This window comes from Crassostrea angulata, chromosome 6 (genome assembly GCF_025612915.1).
Source record: "Crassostrea angulata isolate pt1a10 chromosome 6, ASM2561291v2, whole genome shotgun sequence".
Classification (NCBI taxonomy): Eukaryota; Metazoa; Mollusca; class Bivalvia; order Ostreida; family Ostreidae; genus Magallana; species Magallana angulata.
Genome location: NC_069116.1, coordinates 14,598,542 through 14,622,128, shown reverse-complemented (window position 1 = coordinate 14,622,128; position 23,587 = coordinate 14,598,542). Strand labels below are relative to the sequence as shown.

At 33.6% G+C, this 23,587-nt stretch overlaps 2 protein-coding genes across 2 annotated transcripts in view; one reads left to right on the top strand and one right to left on the bottom strand.

The window, feature by feature from the left end:
- Window positions 1–189: 189 nt before the first annotated feature.
- LOC128187725 (centrosomal protein of 76 kDa-like) lies at window positions 190–10,259 on the bottom strand. Its single transcript, XM_052858235.1, has 12 exons — window positions 10,105–10,259; window positions 5,405–5,636; window positions 4,997–5,221; window positions 4,571–4,756; window positions 4,125–4,351; window positions 3,669–3,860; window positions 3,173–3,336; window positions 2,791–2,911; window positions 2,345–2,557; window positions 2,012–2,099; window positions 1,728–1,857; window positions 190–1,161 (listed from the first exon to the last, which is right to left on the bottom strand). The coding sequence occupies exons 1-12, from the start codon at window positions 10,165–10,167 to the stop codon at window positions 1,023–1,025; spliced, it is 1,980 nt and encodes a 659-aa protein (XP_052714195.1). The 5' UTR covers window positions 10,168–10,259; the 3' UTR covers window positions 190–1,022.
- A 15-nt stretch (window positions 10,260–10,274) lies between these two features.
- Window positions 10,275–23,587, top strand: part of LOC128187720 (paraplegin-like) — a 49,200-nt gene continuing 35,887 nt past the window's right edge. The window contains exons 1-18 of the mRNA XM_052858214.1: window positions 10,275–10,459; window positions 10,864–10,981; window positions 11,381–11,548; window positions 11,697–11,839; window positions 12,320–12,388; window positions 12,535–12,659; window positions 12,968–13,139; window positions 13,278–13,436; window positions 14,642–14,786; window positions 15,161–15,272; window positions 15,598–15,721; window positions 16,174–16,336; window positions 16,705–16,931; window positions 17,369–17,452; window positions 17,641–17,713; window positions 20,562–20,722; window positions 20,893–20,970; window positions 21,169–21,387. Of these exons, the coding sequence (XP_052714174.1) occupies window positions 10,304–10,459; window positions 10,864–10,981; window positions 11,381–11,548; window positions 11,697–11,839; window positions 12,320–12,388; window positions 12,535–12,659; window positions 12,968–13,139; window positions 13,278–13,436; window positions 14,642–14,786; window positions 15,161–15,272; window positions 15,598–15,721; window positions 16,174–16,336; window positions 16,705–16,931; window positions 17,369–17,452; window positions 17,641–17,713; window positions 20,562–20,722; window positions 20,893–20,970; window positions 21,169–21,315 (2,424 nt within the window). The 5' untranslated portion in view covers window positions 10,275–10,303 and the 3' untranslated portion in view covers window positions 21,316–21,387. The remainder of the gene's footprint in view (window positions 10,460–10,863; window positions 10,982–11,380; window positions 11,549–11,696; window positions 11,840–12,319; window positions 12,389–12,534; window positions 12,660–12,967; window positions 13,140–13,277; window positions 13,437–14,641; window positions 14,787–15,160; window positions 15,273–15,597; window positions 15,722–16,173; window positions 16,337–16,704; window positions 16,932–17,368; window positions 17,453–17,640; window positions 17,714–20,561; window positions 20,723–20,892; window positions 20,971–21,168; window positions 21,388–23,587) is intronic.

The window sequence follows — 23,587 nt, the reverse complement described above, 5'->3', positions numbered from 1 at the left end:
AGACTGATATTTTGTTTCTGTCTTTTAAGGAGATAATAACAATAATACATGTACTTAACCCCCTCCCCCCCATTCAAACCGCAAAACCAAGGTGACAGGTCTAACAGTACAGTGGTTATATACTAGTACATGTATAGCATATTGTACGATGGTCTTTACATGGCCATTACAAATGCAAACAAGGCTGTATTGGATGAAATATAATTTTAATATTGAGCCAAATAAACAACAAAACTTGTCTTCCTTCTTCACGTATGTCATATAGCATATATTTATATAAAGATGTACATGTATATATACAAAATGTGTCTGAGATACTAGAATTTTTCAGTGATTAAAGCAACCTCTATTTGGTCATAAACTAATCAATAAAATAAATGCAAATGTTAACAACTTTATAAGCTTTTAGCACTATGCAACCAAGGAAAACAATTATCACAGAAAACAACTGCCGTTTATAAGTACCTACAATAATACGGTACTATATAAAACAACACACCCCCACAACATAAAAAATAACTTGTTCAAAAAAGCAGTTAATTGTAACTTTGATGCAAACTGAGCCCAAAGTAAGGTACATGTAGCCACAGCTCTTGGTCCTTAAAATATGTCTAACATGTGAGTTAACATTCAATAATCAGTATCTATTTTGTTCTATCATTCTTGATTTTATTTCTCATTTCTATAAATCATTCACACAAAGAAATGCTGGATTTCTTTAAATTGGCACTTAATGCTAATTAAAAATATTCTGAACTACATGTACATACATTACCTGATACATAAAAACTAAGTTCAAGTTCATCATTCTTAAAAAAGATAAATGTAATGAACTCATAACGCATGTACCAGTACATTGCATTTCTTACAGATGAAACTGATAATAAGTCTGTGCTTATAACAGAAGTATTTGAACTAACATTTCATGCAATTACCCTTGCACACTGATTTAGACACATTTGACTATTTACACAAATGTTTAACTAGGATACACCCATTAGTCTCTTCTTCAGAGGGTGATTCTACAACACAGATTTATATTTGCAGGCAAACATTATCCATGTGGCAATAGCATTTTCAGGATATGGGTAAACTTTCACTCTGACACCCAGACGGACATGGTCTCCTCTGCAATTGATGATTTCCTCACAAACAGGAGATCTACAAACAGAAACCAATACCGCATTAAATATATAATAAGTACTGGTAGGAAGAAATACAGTAGAACTACTGTAATGGCTACCTTTGGCATGTAGCCCACCCCAATTAAAAGTCAGTTTTAAACTGTATACAATAACACATTTTTTTGGTACTGCCAGGTTTTGTGATATCATATTCTGCAGAATCGCTTTCAAATTGATATTAGAAAAGAACAAATCTCATGTGATGTACTTTCACCCAATCAAAATTACGAAAGTTATTGTTTTATACATGTAAAATATCATAATTTTCATAGAGGTCTTCATAGTCATAAATTTGTTTTCATTTTCATCAACAATTTTCAGTTTTCATCCAAAATTCAAGTTCTATGGGATTTGGGTCTTTATTAGTGATTCCTTTCTCTTACAGAATCTACATTGCCATTTAATCAATTTGACCAAATAGTTTCAGAGAAAGTTGGAAATTTCAAAAGTATTATATTGGCAAATGAAGGATGACAAAAAAGAGACAAAAGAGGCATATCCTTTGGTCACCTAAGTATACAGGTAATCTTAACAAACATTTACTTCAAGCATGTAGCAAAGGCTCGTTTGGCATTTCTGTGAGAAAATTGAATAGGGTATCCCTTAAAGGTATGGCCATCTGGTACAGCCTGTTTGATAGAGTCTTGGAATTCCTCGTTCCCAGCTGAGATTCCTGAAGGTAACAGAAACATGAAAGTATGATATCAAATAAGCACATACTGGTAGGTTAAAAAAAAATCTCTAAGTGTTGATCTTTAGTGTATAAAAAATAAAGTTGGGTTTCATGACTGGTAAATAGTTTACATCTTCCTAACAAAATTCTATACCTGTGACTCTTTCCAGTTCATATGCTGCTAATGCTGGTGTTAAGAGATAACTCAATTGATCATCAAAGTTTGTGGTAAGTCCCAAATCCTACAAACAAGGGTGAAATATTTTACATGTTATTCTTAAGTCCTGTCAAATGTCAAAGTATGTCACTGAAAATGGTTTGGTTTTTTGGAATATCGGTAAAAACCCTTTATTTTGCTTTATGTTGCAGAAATATTGACCATTAACCTGCATCATTATGTTTTATGTAAACAATATCTGTTCTCTTTCTTAAACCGAAGTCTGGTTACACTAAACCAAGGAGTGGAAAATATAAATTGTTTACGAACCCTTCTGTGTTCATACACCATGACCCTCAGCTGTTGTTCCAGGTCATTGCTGACCAGGGCGGAGTCCAGGCTGGAGCAACAAAGAGGGGGCATGGAGGGCCAGGCGGGGGACGCCCCTGGTCCACACACCGACAGAACAGCATCCTGGGACATTGATTTCCAGTCTGCCTCATTTTTCAGATTAAATTTGCACACCTCAACTGAGTCTGATGGCTGAAAAACACAAAATAAATCATTTACTTGTCAAACTGTACAATATGGTAACTCTAAAAAAATCATTAAAGCTGACAGAGGTAATTTTTAAGTAGACTTTTGGGTTACATTAATAAATAAAATCATTGAATGGATTGTACAGATGCAAGCTATGGTATAGTTAAGTGATTGTTATTGGTAGTTTGGTTGCAATATTTTGAACAATTTATTGATTGCTTGTGCAATCACCATACCTGGTTATTGGCATAAAACGACACATGGTTGAACACACATCCAATTGTTTTGTATGGGTATTTAGGGCGATGCTGTTTGTCCATTGGTGGAGCATTGGGATCAATTGGAAGATGAATATACCTAAGGATAAACGTAAAATATTTAAATTGAAAATGAAAGCATATAAAAGCAGAATCCTAGTAAATGCTATTGGTATAGTGGATGCTGTAAAGGGATATCTTTACCTGTAATTAAGATAACTCGCTGTATAAATTTAAAAACAAGTACATACATGTATATTATATATCTTTAAAGCTAAAATAATTATTAGTGATATTAAAGGCCTTAGAAAAAATTTGAAAAAGCATTTCTATGTAAATTTCTCGACTACACCATACATACCTGTGTCCATTCAGACTTTCCCAAAAGACTACGGTTCCTTCGATACTGATAGTGACCACCCACGCATGTACTGCTCCCTTAGACTTTGTCCCCACACAAACGTAGGCATCCAAGCCAAAGCCCAGTAAAAGGCTGCACAGTAATATGGCGTGATCCTCACAGTCCTGAGAGATCAACAATTGAACATTTGAAGACATGTATGATATTATGTGAACAGTAAAAATTGAATGCCATTCAGTTTTTAGAGAAAATGTGAAAGGAAAGCCAGGTGACATATACATGTATTTTAAATCTATGTAATGTAACTTGCATTTCATTGTGACAATCCTTTATATATGTGGATTTTGTTCAGATTTGAGGTTTTTCACAAGAATTTTGACATTGCATAAAGCACAGGTATATGATCTTGTCATTAATTTACTATACTTTACAATCAAACTACATGTATTTTGCTATGCGTAAGATTTCCATCTTCTATAAAAGCAAAACAACTGACCCCTTTGTTTCTACAGAGGAATGCATGTGCATTGGTCCATTGCTCGGTTTTGCTGCCACCCCCCAGGGACTGGACTTTCTCATGATGGATCAGACTCACAAAGCGAGCAGCGTGTCGCGCAGAGTCCAGCAGCCTGCCTCCCCTCAGGGGCTTCACAAATGAGTTGACTGGTCTGTTTACCATGTTCTCATCCTATAGAAAACAAAACCGAATGACATCAGTGGTTAACAAAAACATAAAATTTTGATTTTTGCTCAACATCACAGGGATATCTTAATGTAAAATGAGTATAGATACATATACTTGTATTAGCACCTTTCATAAGTGAAAAGTTGAAACTAAGTAATGGATACATAGTATGGTTCATGAAAATAAGAACAATATGTACAATAAAAGCATGTTAGAACCACAGATCCTGACATTGGAATAAATATCTAACAAGTTTGATCACTTTACCTGTGCAAATATTTTGACAAGTCTGTCTTGATGAGCAGGCCTAATCTGGAGATATTCTTTCCACCATTGTTTTGCATAGACCAAGAAAAGCCGTTCTCTTTCTGCCTGTCGGCTTTTCTCAAGGCTTATCTGGGCTGCAACAACATCTTGTCCAAAGTTTTTAGTGGATTTGGGGAAGAGTTCCATCATGATCTCAATAACCCCACATGGCACCTTGCTTTCATTCCCTATGTCAATACAAGTAAATGTGTAGACGTATATGTTTCAAAGGTTTAAAATATTCAAGAAAAGTATTTAAATACACACTTATGGAATAAAGATGTTTTCAAATTATCTCATTTGACCAGTTTTTTCTTAAAAATTTGCTTTCTGTAAATCTATTTTATATTTTTGTTAAATAGCCTGTTATTTATCAAACTGAATGCCAGTACGTAAAAGTTTGCTACCTGTCCCTTTCAGCTCAAGCATCATGGACATCCTGTTCCCAGAAGACGCCAGCACCGTTCTCCACTCAAAGAAGTTGGAGGACACCAGGCTTGTTTCTCCTGAGGCCTCGGTTTTGATCAGCACAATGTGGATGGGGTCACTAATGGACAACATGGTGCTAGCATCAGCCATCTTGCCTGCTTCACCTACAGAACAAAGCACAAATTAATATCTCTTCTATCGCTGTATTGTTGACAAATAAAATATCTATTTAAAAGTGAGAACAAAAGCTGGAATCTAATTTCTTGTCCATGTCATTAGAAAAACAGATTTACTGGGTACTAGTATATCTAACAGTAGTTTGTCTTCACATTGCAAATAGATATCAGTAAATATCCAATAATAATTTTAAAAAACATTAACAATCTGGAAAACAAATACTTTACCAGATGACTCTTTGTGTAGTTCCAACAGGAAGCCTTCATCTATCTGAGGCTCACAGGCACAAGGAATGGGCCGGGATTTGAACCGCTGACCACGGAAGTAAATGTGAAACATAAAGAAGGAGGACACTTGTCCAGGCATGGGGTCACTCTCATCAATGTGCTCCAAGAAAGCCTTCCCTCCCTTGATTTGAAAATACACATATCTTCTTGTTGGATCAATATTTACTGTGAAAATAAAATTTAACTTGCATTAATCACATGAAATATTTTTTTTGAAAATAAATATGTCTAAATAATTCATGTATTCTCTTCATACTCATTAAAGTACTGATGAACTTGAAAATATAGCCTTGAACTTTATTACTAAAGTTATTTTTGATAAACAAATTCTAAAGAAAAAAACCATACCTTTCTTTGTTGGAAGCTGTGTGACTTTGTCATCTCTGTCTAGGAAGTGTGTGGCAGGAGTTGTTCCCCCTTGTTGACCTCTGAACTGTAGCTGGTGGAGAATATCATCAACCAATCCCTGCTGTTTTAATTTGTGCAGGAGCTCCTCTTCTCCCACTTTACCAGATTGCCCCATGAAATCCTGTTGAATTGTGTCAGACAATATGTCTCGGATTCTGTTTTGAATATCCATCTGCAAAATTAATTCAAAAAGATAAAAAAAACACTAAACATCTCTGATCAATCATGATATTAGGTCCGTTAGCCCTACCTATACCTGTTTCAATGTACTGAAACTCTATCATCATTATTTTGCATGAGGTCTTATTTGGGAAGTTGTCTTACCTTGGTGTTAAGATTGACAATATCATATCGATATTGATTTTTCTACAACATAAGCATTTACAAATTAGGCCTAACAAAACTAGAGGTACTGTGAGCAAGCTCACAATTGATACCCCCCCGCTAAACAAATCATAACTCATGTATTTTTTCTATTATAGAAAACATTGAATGAATATATTTCACTGTCCATTTTCTATATATACATAACAACTGCTCTATTTTTTAATAAAACTGTTAATGCTAATATGAGTACACAAACCAATTTCTATTCTTTAAATTCCATTTTAGTTCAAGTTAACTGTTAATGCATGAGGACATTTGTATCCTTATGTTAACAAACATGACTCGAATCAAACAAAATTCCACATGTCAAGCAGCCATTTAATATAAACATTTTGAATTATAAGTATACTGAGTCCGATTTTTTTTTTTTAAAACAATGACCTTGAACTTCCTCAATTGACCTTGGGTCAAGGTCATGACACACCTTCAGACTATAAGCAATCTTGATGTGAATTAAGAACTTCCAATATTTGTCCATTAAAAAGATATGGACCAGACACGAATTTTGATTTTTTTCTGCCAGTGACCTTGACCTTGCCCAAATGACCTTGGGTCAAGGTCATGACACACCCTTACGTGATAAGCAATATTTGTGTGAAGTAAGAACTTCCAATGTTTCTCCATAAGAAAGATATGGACCGGACACGAATTTTGAACTTTTTCTGTCAGTGACCTTGACCTTGCCCGAATGACCTTAGGTCAGGTCATGACACACCCTTAGGTCATAAGCAATATTTGTGTGAAGTAAGAACTTCCATTGTTTCTCCATAAGAAAGATATGGACCAGACACGAATTGAACAGACAGACGGACGGACGGACGGACGGACAAGGTGATTCCCATATACCCCCCAAACTTCGTTTGCGGGAGGTATAAAAAAATAGGTTTGTTTCCGCTTTCCCGACCAACCCTAACTTAAACCTGCCGACCCCAAAAAAAATTTCTAATTTTTTTGTAAATTTCTGTTTTTATCTGTTTTTTGTTAAAATTTCGTTTTTATCTGATTTAAAAATTTATTGTGTCCTCTAAATTTAAGTCGTAACAAGTGAAAAGCTGTCAATGTGACAGCAAACCGGGTTTTCTTTTATGTGAACTGTATCCATAATTCATGTCAACCCGTATCCAGTAAAATGGAGTACCCTATATGCAACATTTTGCCGAAAAATGAATAAGTTCAAAAGCTGGTATTTTTTTCATTAATTATCGGAAATCAAAATCCTAGCAATATGCACACCTCTGATATATGTACAATTGATCTGCAAAAGAACAACTTTCTATCTTGAAAACTGTAGGAGGAGTTATCCGTACAATGAGGGTACCCTATATGCAATTTTTAGCTGAAAAATGACTAAGTTCAAAAGCTGGTATTTTTTTCATTAATTATTGGAAATCAAAATCCTAGCAATATGCACACCTCTGATATATGTACAATTGATCTGCAAAAGAACAACTTTCTATCTTGAAAACTGTAGGAGGAGTTATCCGTACAATGAGGGTACCCTATATGCAATTTTTAGCCGAAAAATGACTAAGTTCAAAAGCTGGTATTTTTTTCATTAATTATCGGAAATCAAAATCCTAGCAATATGCACACCTCTGATATATGTACAATTGATCTGCAAAAGAACAACTTCCTATCTTGAAAACTGTAGGAGGAGTTATCCGTACAATGAGGGTACCCTTTTGGCAGCCGCCCGCCCACCTGCCCGCCATTTTCACCATTTTAATAACCGGATTTTTCCGTTGGAAAACCCGGTTAAAAATGCTTATAGAACTTATTTAGATGTCATCAGTGTTGTGTAGATGTTCGTTATTTACAAATGGCAGAACATGTCGTGCCAGTTGAGCTCGAGAAATGTTCCCACCAGCGGGGGAAAAAGTTCATCAAAACAATTTCCTCTGGGCTTCTTTTTTTTTTTATCTTACCCAGTTTAATAGAAATATGGTTTAATATGCACAATTGAACAGATGGAGAGGAAAAAAAAAAAAAAATAGGGCTTACCTACCGACCCTTATTTTTTTCAGCCTGAAAGCGGAAACAAACCTATTTTTTTGTTAGGCCTTATCAGAAACAATATTTATATTCTCATATTGCGTACGATATCGTCAATTATCAACATCATAAATGTAACAAAACTATTACAGGTTGGAGTTGATATCAAAATTGTCATTTTGTGTATGATATCATTGAAATCAACATCATATAGTTGTTCTACAGATTTATTATGTTTCATTACAATTATTAATTATTTGTATTAGGATGGGAACCTTGTACTTGTATTAAGGTCAAGATCTAGTAAATGATTCCAGAGTGTCTTTTTGGTGCTAGAACCATTATGACGTCATAATTGATTTGATGAATCTTTTACCATATTTTACGGCTTTACTGAAATAATGTAGAAAATAAAACAATATTAAGACATTCTTTATTTAATCACGAAAAAAGTAATCCCGGTACCTATATTCAATTTGACATCATTTTAAAGAGGAGGTCAAGAGCTTTTTTAATGCCGTTTTTGGAGAGACTGTAGGCAATCTAGATATATTTAATTAGTCAAAAATGGACAAAACTCCAAGATTTGTTACTTTTATCCTTCATATTTCATAGAAAATAGTTGTTTAAAACATGATTTTTCATCGTGTTTACCAAAAATTAAAGCCCCGGTACACCCGATGAAACAAAGATATTGTTATGAAGCATCATTAAAAGAATTTATATCTTGAATTTCATAAACCTGTAGGCACCTTTCATTTACTAGATCTTGACCTTATGTTGTCAGAACTTGAGTTAAAACCTACTAGATATTATATATACAATTAAATGTGCTCAGACCATAGTTGGTCTTTGCCCTGTGTGGTTTGCATGAGTCTGTTCAAAAGAGTCCGTTTGCCATATTAGTTATCATATTTGCCCAATACCTTGTTTGCTAAATATCAAGTTCACACTGTCTCTATAAAATATCAAATAGGTAAGTAAATACTGTACTGGCTTGCAACCAGTTCTCACTGAGTACCAATTCTCTCCAATACATTGTGACGTCATTTTTCTTACATAATTTTATATGTTGATAAAATGACGTCACAACGTACTAGCGAGAAATGGTACTTGGTGAGAACTGGTTGCACACCAGTATCAAATTTTATTACCTTTTTGATAAATCAATGTTAACCTTTTATATTCAACATGAAAATAAGGCGAATGGAAAATATGGTCAATGGACTGGGCAAATTTAAATCAATATCTCAATTGTATCAGGGGCAAACACATACACTCTCTTGGGACAAACATTATTACTTATTAGGTTAGTTACTGACTCACTACGGAAATATACTGGGTTGATTAATCTCATAGATGGCGAGGCGAAGCCGAGCAGTCTATGAGATTGATCAACCCAATATATTTCCGTAGTGAGTCAGTAACTACCCTAATAAGTGTTTTGTTTTCCCAAGGACTATCAAGCCACATATTTATTCACAAATAGCAATGATCTACGGAAAGCCATGTACAAGATGCCAAACATCTTGTCCAATTTAACTCATTTATTATAAAACTCTTTAAAATTTTCAATCTCACATTTCAAATGCTCTTTAAAAATCTTTGCTTCACCCATGTTTACTTACAATGTTTTGTTGCTATTCAATTTTAAATGTTTTCTCCCTTTCCTCGGCAGAGATTTGAGCAAATTTTGACGCTGCCATTTTGTTCTGCTCCAAACAAAACAATGTTACGTCAATATTCTAGGGGCCACTACTCTAATTTTTAAGAATTTCAAAGGGCAACTAATCCAAATACTTTAAGAACTTACGGCATTCGGTTTATGTATTAAATAAATAATATGAAATGTCGAAATGAGTAAGCGAAGCGTCAGCCAATGACGGCCAATTACCTAATATTATTTCTCACCGAACAAATATAGAGATATATGAGGCAATCACGTTCTATGTTTAAACCAATGACAGTGTGACATTTCAGTCCAAGGGAAAACAAAAAGTATATCATGTATAGTTTATATTGATGTTTTAGGGAATCCCTCGTCCCTGATCTATTGTTTCACAAGGAGGAAATGTCAACTTTATTAAAATTTGATTACATATAAAAACCATATGCAACAACACATATCTCCTACGGAAATTATTGTGCAGTATGCATACATTCTAATTTTATGTTGAACAAATGTGTAGGAATACAAGCTGCAGCATGTCCACAGACATTTTCAGCCGCAAACAAAACGTTTGAAATGCAAGTTGTCATACCTGATTAAGTTGAGAGTGAATGATTTGCTTTAGTTCTGTAATTTTTTCTGGTGGTAGGGACATTTTGGGGAATCTTTCTCGTTGAAATGTATCTGCTATGTTTCAAGAGTACATACACATCGGTTTGTTTTCGCCGCTTCACGCATGTGCAATAAAGTTGATCCCGATGTTTTTATTTTAAATCGGGTTCGAGCTCAGAATGGAGAAGAAAATATTTGCAAAAGCGAGGATGAGAAATTATATTTTATCACATTTCAAAGGAAAAGTTTGTAAACATAATCCGAATATAATTCATATACGTACGTCAAGTACCGGCACTTCAAGAGATTTTAATTTTTATGATCTACAGTGCAGAGTAAGTTAAATAATTTATTTTCGAATTGCCTCTGTCATTCATAAGTTGCGTAATTTGATAAAAGTCATAAATAAAACTGAACCACAAATTAAGTTATTTGTTCTATAATAAGTTGAATTGAAATGTTTATGTATGATTTGTGGTTGTTTCTTAGTTTTCCATTCTTGTGCGATTTGATCTGTTTAATTATTAGAACATTCTTATGATGATTTCATCATTATCATGATTAAAAGGGTTTTTAATGATTTCTTTTATTGTAATATGAAGAAGCATGTTTATGATTAATTTTATTTTTGTTTTTGCAAATACTACACTATCCAACAACCAGAGACATTATGTCTCTGCAACAAATAAGCCACTTAATTAACTGATAAAGTTTTGTAAGAAATGTGATTATCATTCAGAGGTGTGACTGGAGAAACTCCATGAACAAACAGACATGCCTCTCCTGGTCCAAATTAATGTCAGCAAGATCTTATCTTAAAGACAGTCACAGCGAGTGTCAGGTCCTTTGGTACCAAGGTAAACAATAATATCCATATACAATGTATTTACTTGTCATCTGATGTTTTAGATGAGGTTTTTCCTAAATTTAAAGTACCATGTATTTTAAAAATGCCATTTAGGAATGAAGTGTACAAATGTCTTCTTAAACCATTAATGCCTCTCTGAATACTGTTTTTTTTTTTTTATTTATAGAGATGCCGTTATATCTATTTACACTGTTGAATGTATTTTTTATACTGTCAGAATGAAACCAGAACAATTTTTTTTATAATGTAGTAATGGAATTGTTTTGGTGGTGCATGGTCAAACCTGAACAGAAAATGATTGTTTCTTTACATAATGCAATACCCTTGTTTGCACGTGGTCAAAAGTATTCATCTAAGCTTGGTCTCATATAAAGCTTTTTATCTGCAGCACGGTCAAACTTCAGTACCACAACAATAAAACTAGAAAAAGATAAAGAGAAAAAAGATGACAACAGTGAAAAGAAAAGTGATGAAAATAATGAAAAAGAGAGAAGTAAAGAAGAGGAAGAGGAGGAAAAGAAAAAAGAAGCTATTGCTCAGGAAATAGCAGCAAAAAGTGAGAACATTTCATTTAGGAATCTATGATTTTTATTAAGGCGTGCATTTTTGTCATTCAACAATCTGTATGTAATGTTAAACAACTTGTTTTAAACATGGCAGATTTAGCATTTTCAATATTGAATTGTGAATTGTCTTTTCTGCAGATGCAAACGACCCCCTGTTTTTCTTTGCTATAGTCTTCGCACTGGTTTCCCTGGCAGTTACTCGAGATTACTCCTTAATGGAATATTCCTACAGTGGAACCGTTTCAAAGAATGAATTTGATAATATGATAGCTGGAGGAAAAGTATGTTTGGATTAATTGCATTAAGTAATGTACTTTAGGTGAATGAAATTCTAATAAGACTGTCATTTTAGGATGACAAAATAAAGATAAACATAAAGTATAAATTGTAAGAATGATTTAATTATATGGACTTTGCCAAAAAAAATTATACTAATAGTTTAGCAGAAAGTTTTAAGGACATGTCATCATCTTCGTCATCTAACTGTTGAAATCTGAATCATTTTTTAACAGTATGAATTTCAACAGTTTGGATATATTTGCCACTCTTGTTTGTATAACTTATAGACCAAAACTGCAGCTAATGCTAAGTTTGAAGGATTTTGGACAAAGCAAAGCTGGATTGATTAATTACTAGACATAAAGTTAACAAATTGATGGACAAAAAAATATTATCAAAAAGATTATGTTTTTCCAGTTGAAATAAACTGAAAATAAGGGTTCCTGATGTTTTTAAATTTCCATTTTTGTTTGATTTTTTAGGTGAGAAAAATAGTTAAACATCCTCAAGGTGTCCGAGTTTATCTCTATGATAGCTATGCAGGAAAAACAGTAAGTCTCTCTTTCATCCGTTAATACGTATGCAGGATACTTTGTCATTCAAAACCGTGATGTTTTTAAGAATTATATTGGTATGCATGAGCAAGTCCTGCATAAAAGCTTGTATAAGGTTGACTGTCCATTTCCATCCTTTCCAGGTCACTATTCCCAGTGGTTGCTGGGTTTTATTTCAAGAGCCATTCAGTAATGTTGTGCCCTATGTCAGACGTGCTACGGAAGGAAATCCTAATGTCAAAAATGATGTGATTTTTGATGAGGGCAGGTTAGTATGATTAAATGATAATAAAACTATGAGGTGGACTGGTGCTCTTTTGTGACAATTCTTTGGAAGAGTGAAAAAATAAAGTTCACCAGGTAAAAAAAGACTAATAAACCAACCTACAATTATAGGTACTACATATATTATAGGCAACTTGGCTACAGTATACTGGTACATTGACAAAACATTAAAGATTGACAATTCCTTTGAAATTGCAAACTTTCTGTTATGTTTACCTGTATGTAATAATTAATCTATGTCAACTTAATGTTCACTTTTAAAAAAGTGGTCTTATTTTTCATCTGTTTTAGGAAACATTTGACAATGCTTTTGCCAATGTTGATAATAGGATTTGCATATTTCTTGGCCTTTAAAAGAACCATCAGAATAATCACAGCAGCGGAAAATGCAAAGTTTAGCAAACAGAATGGAAAAAGCACTAAGCAAGATACAACAGCATTCAAATCAGATGTGAAGCCAGAGGTTGTTGCCGTTGATTCAGAAGATTAATTTTGATTTGATATTAAGGAGAAGAAACTGTAGAAATTATATTTGATTTGAATCCTTTCGTTTTTTACTATGTCTGTTGTATTAATTTTATCATTTCTGTAATGCTTACAGAGTTTTAAGAGCAGGGCACAGTTTGATGAAAGTTTTAACAATCAAGTCAAAACACATAATGAGAAACAGATTAAGTTCAAGGATATTGCTGGTATAAAGGAAGCTAAAGTGGAAGTGATGGAGTTTGTTGATTATTTGAAGAACCCTCTGAGATATCAGGTATAATGCATGAAGAACCTTTTGAAATATCAAGTATGATGTTCAATAATCCTTCTGAAATATCAGGTATGTTTAAAGAACCTGTAAGATATCAGGTATGATGCTTGATGAACCACTTAAGATATCAGGTATAATACCCTTTCTTCCTATTTATTTTTAATATATGTACTCAGAAGTTTTTTTTAATGAATGAATCCAGTTCAATTAAGGAAGAGCTTTAAGTGAAATCTCTTTTTAAGTACAAAAGCCATACATTGCAATCTTGTGTCTTTTTGCATTTTTATGTCACTTCATCCCCCACTTAGCAAAACTACTTAGACAATCTTGACTAAATTTGATTAAAATATCTATTGGCAAACAGGAATATAAACTTTGAATTTCAGTTCCCCAACTCTTAAGAGAGCTTTTATTTTTATGCCCTGATCAAAGAAGGGTGGGCATATTGCTTTGCTGCTCTACGTCTGTCTCTCTGTCTGTCAGTCAGACTGTCCACCAACAGTTTCCGTTCATTTTCTCCACAGAGGTTGCAATTACTGAAATGGATTTTGGTGTAAAGATTTATGATGATAATAACTAGGTCAAATTAATTTTGGGTATGATGGAGCAATTTTTGACAAAGTTATGCCCCTTGGATGTAGAAAAATTCCAATTATTTGCAGTTCCTGTTCATTTTCTTTGCAGAGGTTGCACAATGCACATATTGAAATGAAATTTGGCCTAAAGATTTAACATAATATCAAAGTCAGTTTCAATTTTGGGTACGATGAGCAATTTTTCAGAGTATTTCCCCTTGGGCTCAGAAAAATTCCAATTATTTGCAGTTTATATTAATTTTCTTTGGGGATGTTTTCAAGGAACGGGCATAAGTGTTTCACAAACATCTTTTGTTTTGTAAAATGGTGAAAGTTAATTTAATCTGTAATCGCTGCTTCCATGTATCCAACCGAGTGCATGGATTTTGATGATAAGAGTGGGTTTTATTGATGATACAGTGAAAATGCTTTATATTTTGTTGATTCTGGATCAGGGGAAATTGATAGTGGTACTGAACAATATATATCATATATCGAAGTTATTCATTCAGTGTCCCATATAACAATAACTATTAACATAGAATCTTCTTCAATTAATTAACTTTACTATGTTGACTTCACACAAGATAAGATGACATTTAAAACAATATCCCTCATATCTTATATTTACAGAGGTTAGGTGCTAAGATTCCACATGGAGCCCTATTACTTGGTCCACCAGGATGTGGGAAAACACTTTTGGCCAAGGCTGTAGCTGCTGAAGCAGGTGTACCTTTCTTCTATAGAGCTGGATCTCAATTTGTGGAAATATTTGGAGGTGGGTTGAATTTCCATAAAATAGAAATTGGTGTTTGCAAAATTCAGTATGATGTAATGATGTTGTTAGACAAAACTGTAAAGTATGTACTCAAACAATTTCAAACAAACTAAAGCAAAATTTAACACAGATTTTAAAATGTATATTATATTGTTTATGATATTTTAGGTATTTCTAATGCTTAGCCAAAATTTGAATGTCAGTTGTCAATTACATAACATTCAAGCCTCCAGCCAAAGTGATAAGAATTTTAAAACAATTTGTTAGGTGTGATCTAAAAACACGCAAGAGAGAGAGAGAGAGAGCGAGAGAAAATGCAGTAATTAAATATAGGTATAATATTATGAAATAAATTTTCTACTATGTACATGTAGGTAAAGGAGCCTCCCGAGTGAGAGAGCTATTTAAGACTGCCAGAGCTCGGGCCCCATGTATTATATTCATTGATGAACTCGATGCCATAGGAAGAGTTCGTGGTGGCAAGGGGTATGTAGCACATGGGATTACTTTTATCCATGTTTACATATCTGTCATTTTATTTCTTCATATACCGGTACATTATAGTATAATATGTTGTATTTAAAGTTGTGTTTATTAGTTCAGATCTTGTAAATAAAATAATTTTGATGTAATTATTTTTCTTGTGTACATGTGTTAGTATAAATTCTCATGTAGTACAGAACTGTATGTTTATAAGCATATTTCTATGAGTATATTTCAAAGTATGTGTTCCTGTTTTGAATTCTTATTATACTAATTTAAACACCTGTAATGAAGATTGAAATATTTGGCTTATTATCATGAATTATAGAGGAAGAGGCAACACAGAAGAAGATCAGACACTGAATCAGCTGTTAGTGGAGATGGACGGCATTAATACGACAGAAGGAGTGATTTTGCTGGGGGCCACAAACAGGGTGGATATATTGGACAAGGTAGGACATCAGTGCAGTTTGTATTCTCAGTGCAGTAGTCAACCCTCTCAGCTTACCATTTTCATTTATCATACCATGGACACACATCTATTTTCCCAGCTTACCACTGAAGATTCTCACAAATCAAATGAAGAGTTTTTAATCTTATATTTTAGCTTACGATTTCTTTTATCGTATCATGAATTTTGTATCCTTTATCCCATTAATCACGGATAACTTAATTTAATGTTCTATACTGTCCAGCTGATCTTACTCTGTAATCAAACTATGGGTATTGTACTGGATTTTCCCAGATTACCTCATAAGTAATCATATTTTTAACCACTCAAATCTATCAATCTGTGGTAGATAAGAATTGTGGCTATTTAAGCTACCGGTATATATTGTAATTTAAGACTGTGAATTAAATTAGAATCAAGACTGCATGGTCTGTTTTCCTTTCTGTTGTTCAGGCCTTGCTACGTCCAGGAAGACTTGATAGACATATCCTTATTGACCTGCCCACATCTGAGGAGAGAGTGGAACTCTTTGAAATGTATTTGTCGAAGATTAAAATAGACTTCTCCATTTCTGTATTTGCACCACGACTAGCTCAGCTTACACCCGGAATGTCAGGTGAAAAAGATAAAGAGGCACTATTTATTTTAAAGAAAATGGAGAGCATTAGGAAAAGTGTCTCAATTTTCATATTAAACTGATAGCAGAATAAGCCTACTTGTACGTTTGTAAGAGAGGAATAGATTTTACTTGTACAAGATTGCTAAATCACTAACTATAACTGCCTGTATTATATGTATCATCCTTGCAAACAGCTAATTACTATGTTCCTGTGCTTCCTGATCTTTACACAGATTTGGATGCGATGCTTGCAAAGTTTTCTTTTTCATTTTACAATGAAAATTTTTAACCAGAGAAACCTACTAGGAACTAGAGGCATTATTTATTTTAAAGTCACCTGTGGTGACTTTATGTATCTTTATCAGGTGCTGACATTGCCAATGTGTGTAATGAAGCAGCCATTTACGCTGCAACCAACAACAAAGATCATGTAACAATGGCAGACATGGACTACGCTCTACAGAGGATCATCGGCGGTCCAGAGAAGCGATCTTTTGTGAGGGATGCCCGCGAGAAAAAGATCAATGCGTACTATGAGGCAGGAAGAGCTGTGGTTTCATGGTTGACCAGAACTTCTGATGCCATTTTAAAGGTAAATTGATGTTCATTTGATTTCATTTATTCATAACCTTTATAAATTTGAATACTATTACTCATCTATGAAGTTTTTTTTCTTTAGCACTGCTGTTTCATTAACATTTATGAATATCTTTTTTTGTGGAAAGACACAGTTCTAAGAACAATGGCCAACAGTTCAAACAACCTAAAATGTTATTACTAATTAGAAATTGCACTTACCATAAATGAACATCTTATTTTGTTGATCAACTCAACAATAAATTCCACAAAATTTGGCATCAATGAATATTGATGAAACCCCAGTGAAAAATCACGCATAATTTCTTCAGAAAATTGTAATACATGTACATGTTTTTAAATGTAGTCTCCAAGAATATTATGATTCAAAGGCAATAAAATTTTTATCAGGGAACATTCAAAATTATATATTGTATGATATAATCCTTTTAGATTTCAATTGTACCTCGAAGTAAATACAGATTAGGCCATTATCAGTATTATAAGCCAGAGAGGGATCTTCAAACAAATGTGCAGGTAAGAAAAAATATGACTAATGTATGTGTACACTTTCCCATATGCTTGCAATAAATATTTTGTCATGATAATAACAAAAATTGGAAGTATACATTTACATATCAATCAAGAAAATTGTGTAAATGCTTTGTCTGTTTTCACTGGGAACTACTGTCAAATATTCTGATTGATAATTCTGTCTTTTGTAGTTATTTGAGAAGATGCTTGTGCACTTAGCAGGCAGTGCTACAGAGGCTCTGGTTTTCAACCATCATTCTACAGGTATTATAAATGTTGACATCACTGGCAACTTTGCTATGTTTTACTGTGGATTCCTAATAAATTGCATACAGTTAATATATATACATATGTTTGTGAGATGCACTCTTAGCAGATTTTAAAATCTTGCTTTCATTTTTAGCTCACCTGAACCGAAGGTTCAAGTGAGCTTTTCTGATCACCCGTTGTCCGTCGTCCGTCCGTCCGTCCGTCCGTCCGTCCGTCTGTCTGTCCGTCCGTCTGTAAACTTTTCACATTTTCAATTTCTTCTCAAAAACCACTGGGCCAAATTTAACCAAATTTAATACAAAGCATCCTTATGGAAAGGGGGTTATAAATTGTAAAAATAAAGGGCACAGCCCTTTTCAAAAGGGAGATAATTGCGAAACAGTAAGTATAGGGTGCATGTCTTTAAAAATCTTCTTCTCAAGAACCACTGCACCAGAAATGCCAATATTTACACAAAAACTTGTATATATAGTGAAGATTCTAAATTGTAAAAATCGTGACCCTCGGACCAAAACTGGGGCCCCAGGCGGGGTTCAAAGTTTAACATAGAAATACATAGGAAAATGTTTTAAAAATCTTCTTCTCAAGAACCACTGCACCAGAAATGCCAATATTTACACAAAAACTTGTATATATAGTGAAGATTCTAAATTGTAAAAATCGTGACCCTCGGACCAAAACTGGGGCCCAAGGCGGGGTTCAAAGTTTAACATAGAAATACATAGGAAAATTTTTAAAAAATCTTCTTCTCAAGAACCACTGCACCAGAAATGCCAATATTTACACATAAGCTTGTATACATAGTGAAGATTCTAAATTGTAAAAATCGTGACCCTCGGACCAAAACTGGGGCCCCAGGCGGGGTTCAAATTAAACATAGATATACCTCAGGAAAATGTTTAAAAATCTTCTTCTCAAGAACCACAGCACCAGAAATGCCAATATTTACACAAAAGCTTGTATATATAGTGAAGATTTTAAATTATAACAATCGTGACCCTCGAACCAAAACTGGGGCCCCAGGCGGGGTTCAAAGTTTAACATAGATATACCTTCGGAAAATGTTTAAAAAATCTTCTTCTCAAGAACCACTGCACCAGAAATGCCAATATTTACACAAAAGCTTGTATGTATAATGAAGATTCTAAATTGTAGAAATCGTGACCCTCAAATCAAAACTGCAGCCCCAGGCGGGGTTCAAAGTTTAACATAGAACTACATATGAAAAATGTTTAAAAATTTTCTTCTCAAAAACCAATTCACCAAAAATGCCAATACATACACAAACGGTTGTATATATAGTGAAGATTGTAAAAATCGTGACCCCTGAACAAAAAGTGGGGCCCCAGTAGGGGTTTAGATTTTAACATATATAGGAAAATGTTTTAAAATCTTCTTCTCAAGAATTATAGTGCAACTGTTTGGGATATTACTATGCATACATGTACATCCTTGAATAATGTAGATTCAAAAAATTGTAACTCCCGGACAATTGATGGGCACCAAGAGGGGTTCAAAATTTAAACATTTTAAAAAACATAAAGGAAAAGTATAAAAATTTTCTTCTCAAGAACTACAATGTTTTAGTTTGTGGAATTTCTATGCCTTCGCTCATGTAGATTCCTAATTGGTAAAATCGTGACCCCCGGACCAATACTGGGGCCCCAAGATGGGGTCAAAGTTTATTATAGAAATATAAAGGTAACGTTAAAATATCTTCTTCTCGAGAACTACAATGCCTCAATTTGTGAGATTACTATCATGCATACAACCTTGGGTAATGAAGATTCGACAGTTTTAAAATAGTGACCCCTGGACTAATACTAGGGACCCAAGATGGGTTTAAAGTTAAATGTAGAAGTACCGGTATATATGGAAAATGTTTAAAAATCTTCTTTTCGAGAACTACAATGCATCAATTTGTCAGATAACTACGTAAGCACCCTCAAATAGTGTAGATTCGAAATTATAAAAGCTGTGACCTCAATCTAATACTGGCGCCTCAAGAGGTGTTCAAAGTTAAGCATAGAAATATAGAGGGAAAATGTTGAAAAATCTTTTTCTAGGGAACTATAATGCTTCAGCTTGTGAGATAACTATGCAAGCATCCTTAAATAATGTAGATTCCAAATAATTAAAACTTTAGCCTTGGACTAATACTGTGGCCCCAAGAGGGGTTCAAAGTTTAACATAGAAAGATATATTGAAAATGTTTTTAAAAAGTTTTTCTCGAGAACTATAATGCTACAGTTTGTGAGATTATTATGCAAGGATCCTCAAATTGTGTAAACTCTAATGTAGTGGAACCAAGAGTTATCTTTCTTGATGTTCTGTACAGTCTGAGAGTTATTTCTCTTGAAGTGGAACTCTGCTACGTTCAGTTTTTCAGGTTGTGTACGTGCGGTCCTACCGCAGTGCTACACATTTTCATTCCTATGTTACTGTTTATGTTGTTCAAGCCAACCATAAACCTCGGACCATAACTGGGTCCCCAGAAAGGGGTTCAATGTTTAAAATGGAAAAAGCATATGCTACGAAATGTAATGTTACAAGGAACTGCTGTTCAGGTGAGCGATGTGGCCCATGGGCCTCTTGTTTTGGACATTTGTTAACACAAGTTTATTTGATACTCACAATTTTATATAAAACAGTGGAATCAGGGAATTAACTCACATAAAAACTCACATACACACATAAAAAAAGGAATCCACAGTAAATTCTACAATTTACAAAAATTTAAAATGGTTAGATAAGTTTTGGAAGGGCGAAATTTAATAGAAATTTAAGTAGTTGTGTTTACATCTTAAACTTTTTTCAATCAGTTTTGATTTAAATTATACAGCTGCTGAAAAAGATCTGGATATTGTCAAAAAACTTGCTTACCTACAAGTTAGAGAATTTGGAATGAATGAAAATGTTGGCCAAATCTCATTTCATTTCGAGGAGGGGGATGAAACCCTCCCTAAACCCTACAGTAAATATATGGAGAATATGATTGACACGGTGAGAAAAATTGACACATATATTTAATAAGTGGTACCAGTATATCAATATCATCTTATTAATTTATTGGTATATCAATATCCTCTTAATGATTTATTTAAAAATACAGTATACCCGTTAACAAAAAATATTGATTAAGTTGGAAAAATCCTGTTCTCTTCAATTGACAGGAGGCAAGAAATTTGGTTACAAAAGCTAGTGTGCAGTCAAAGAAGATATTGGAGGAAAATATGAAAAAAGTGCATAAGGTAAATATAATGTATGTTATCCACAGAAAGTAAATTATTACACTGAATTATGAAAATACTACATTTTCAAAAAAAGTGGACAAATAAAGGTATGAAAGCATTTGGTACAGTGATTTTCGAGTTTACATTAATATAATTACCGGTATATATGATTGCCTTAGAAATATTTATTGTATTATGAGATATTTTGATCTGCAGGTTGCAAAAGCATTAATGGAAAGGGAAACTTTATCATATGAAGACATTGAAAAATTGATAGGCCCCCCTCCACATGGTAATAAGATGCCAGATGATTATGTCAACTTAACTCACGTGGAGGCAGCAGCAGGTGGTTCTACAGAATAACAAATTATAGCATTTGTTTTTTACGAATTGTTATTTCTTTATGTGTGAATGGAAAAGAAAAATGTAAAAATGTAAAAATGCAAAGAAAAGATAAGTCTGAGTGTTGGTTAACTTAATTTTATAAAGGTTGATTGAGAACTTGACAATAAATTGTTATAAATTGTGGTTTGGATTCTTTTTTGAAATTTTTAAAATTATTTATATGATGTCCTTTTTTCATCATGATACATTTTCATATAAAAATTTTGAAATTGTCATGAAAAATATGGCATGATGGTGTTTAACAAATAGGGAGATGTGTATTTAAAAACAAAGTTTTTTCTGAATATTTTTAACCCTACCCAGTAATTTTGTGATACAAAAGTATGATTTTATATATGTAAATTTTAAAAAAAAGTCTGCTGTGAGAAAAGGTAGGGGAGGAGCAGCCGACCCCCCCCCACCCCCAAGTTGCCTGAAGCTACAGTTATTATACAGGTAGTATGAGGGAATGTTATTATATCTTATAATGACCTGAACCTGGGTCAGAAGCATTGTCAGAACCCATAATGTTTCTATCCGTTACTTTGTTTGAAACGGATACAAAACTCACGGGTTCCGACGTTAGGTCCAAAGGCTGAGACTTTATATTTACTTTGTTGGTTAATTTGCCCTGCTCTGCTTTAAAGTATTTTGTGCATACATGCATTTTTTAATCAGAAAATTAATATCCTATAGGAAAATAATAATTCCCGTAGGACAATTTCTCTTGACCCATAGGAGAAATAATTTCCTACAGAAAATATTGAAAATCCTTATAGGAGTTATATAGATTTTTCTTTTGGAAAAAAGTATTACCAGCTGGAATTTGATTCAGATAGGTAGTTTTCCTGTAGGAAATTAAGATTTCCTATCGGAAATTTGGAAAGTTTTGTTAAAATTCTATTGGAATAAAAATTCCTATAGTAGGTTATTTTACTCCGTCATGAAATTCCAAATGTCCTATAAGAAAATTGTTATTCCTATGCGAAAAATTATTTTCCTGTAGGAATTTTTTTTTACAGGTACGTAAATACCTCACCTAACAGGTGAGATAAATTAATGACAAATGACAAATTAATGACATAGGTGGTTATAAACTACTTAAGCAATGGTCTATCAAATGGCATATTTTAATTTTTCGATGCATGGAATTCGTGATATAATTTTATTTTATTATGATGCTTCATAACAAAAGCCGGCATTGTTTGATAGGGTGTGCTAGGACTTAAAATTTTTGGTAACGTAAATACAATAAAAAATAATGTTTTTATTTATCAATTAGTACGTAATATGAAGGTAATTAGTAACAAATCTCGGGAGTTTTGTAAATTTTTGACAAATGAAATATAGAATGCCTACGGTCTCTCCAAAAACGGCATTAAACAAGCGCGTGAACTCTTTTTTTAAAATGATGATAAATTGAATATAGCTGGTTTAGTTTGTTTATTTCAAGATAATATAAATGGACAAATAGGTTTGTTAGATATTTCCTTCATATTTCATAGAAAAGAACAGTTTAAAATATGACTTATATACATTATCATATCAAACAAAGCTACTGTTATGAAGCATCATTCAAATAATTTATAACTTGAATTTCATAGAACTCTAGGCAGCTTTCATTTACTAGATCTTTATTTTAATCCACACGGCGAAAACCATGGACAAGGAAGACGTTTGGTATTAAGACATTTGCAAGTAAACAAAGACTTGGTTTGCGAAGATGAATATAATAATTACGTATATTATCCATGCGCGGATCTAGACCCCCCCCCCCTGGAAAATGAAAATTTATTAAATTTACATAGTAAAATTATCGCGAAAATATGCCTCGGACCCCCCCCCCCCCCCCCTGGCAAACACAATTATCCTTCGGACCCCCCCTGGAAAAATTTTCTGGATCCGCGCATGTTATCTATGGGTGGATTTGTGTGATGTTTCCTTGCCAGCATATAATAAAAACCAACCACGTTCATACAACACAAAAATAGCATTACATTAAAAATATTAAAAAACACTGCTTAAGATGTCTTTATTTTAATTTTGGTCTGAAGATGTTCAATTCTTCCATTAATAAAACCGGGATCGATATTCCGATCCCCTTGTAAACAAGCGAAACTGAAAGTAAACCAAGTAAGGCAAGTGGTGCCGTGAGTGTCATAAGACCGTGGAGACCGCAAATTCGCAGAAAGGAGGTAATCTTGTTCTTACTATCAAATTACAGTCTTGAACACGTGTAAACCGTCTTTGT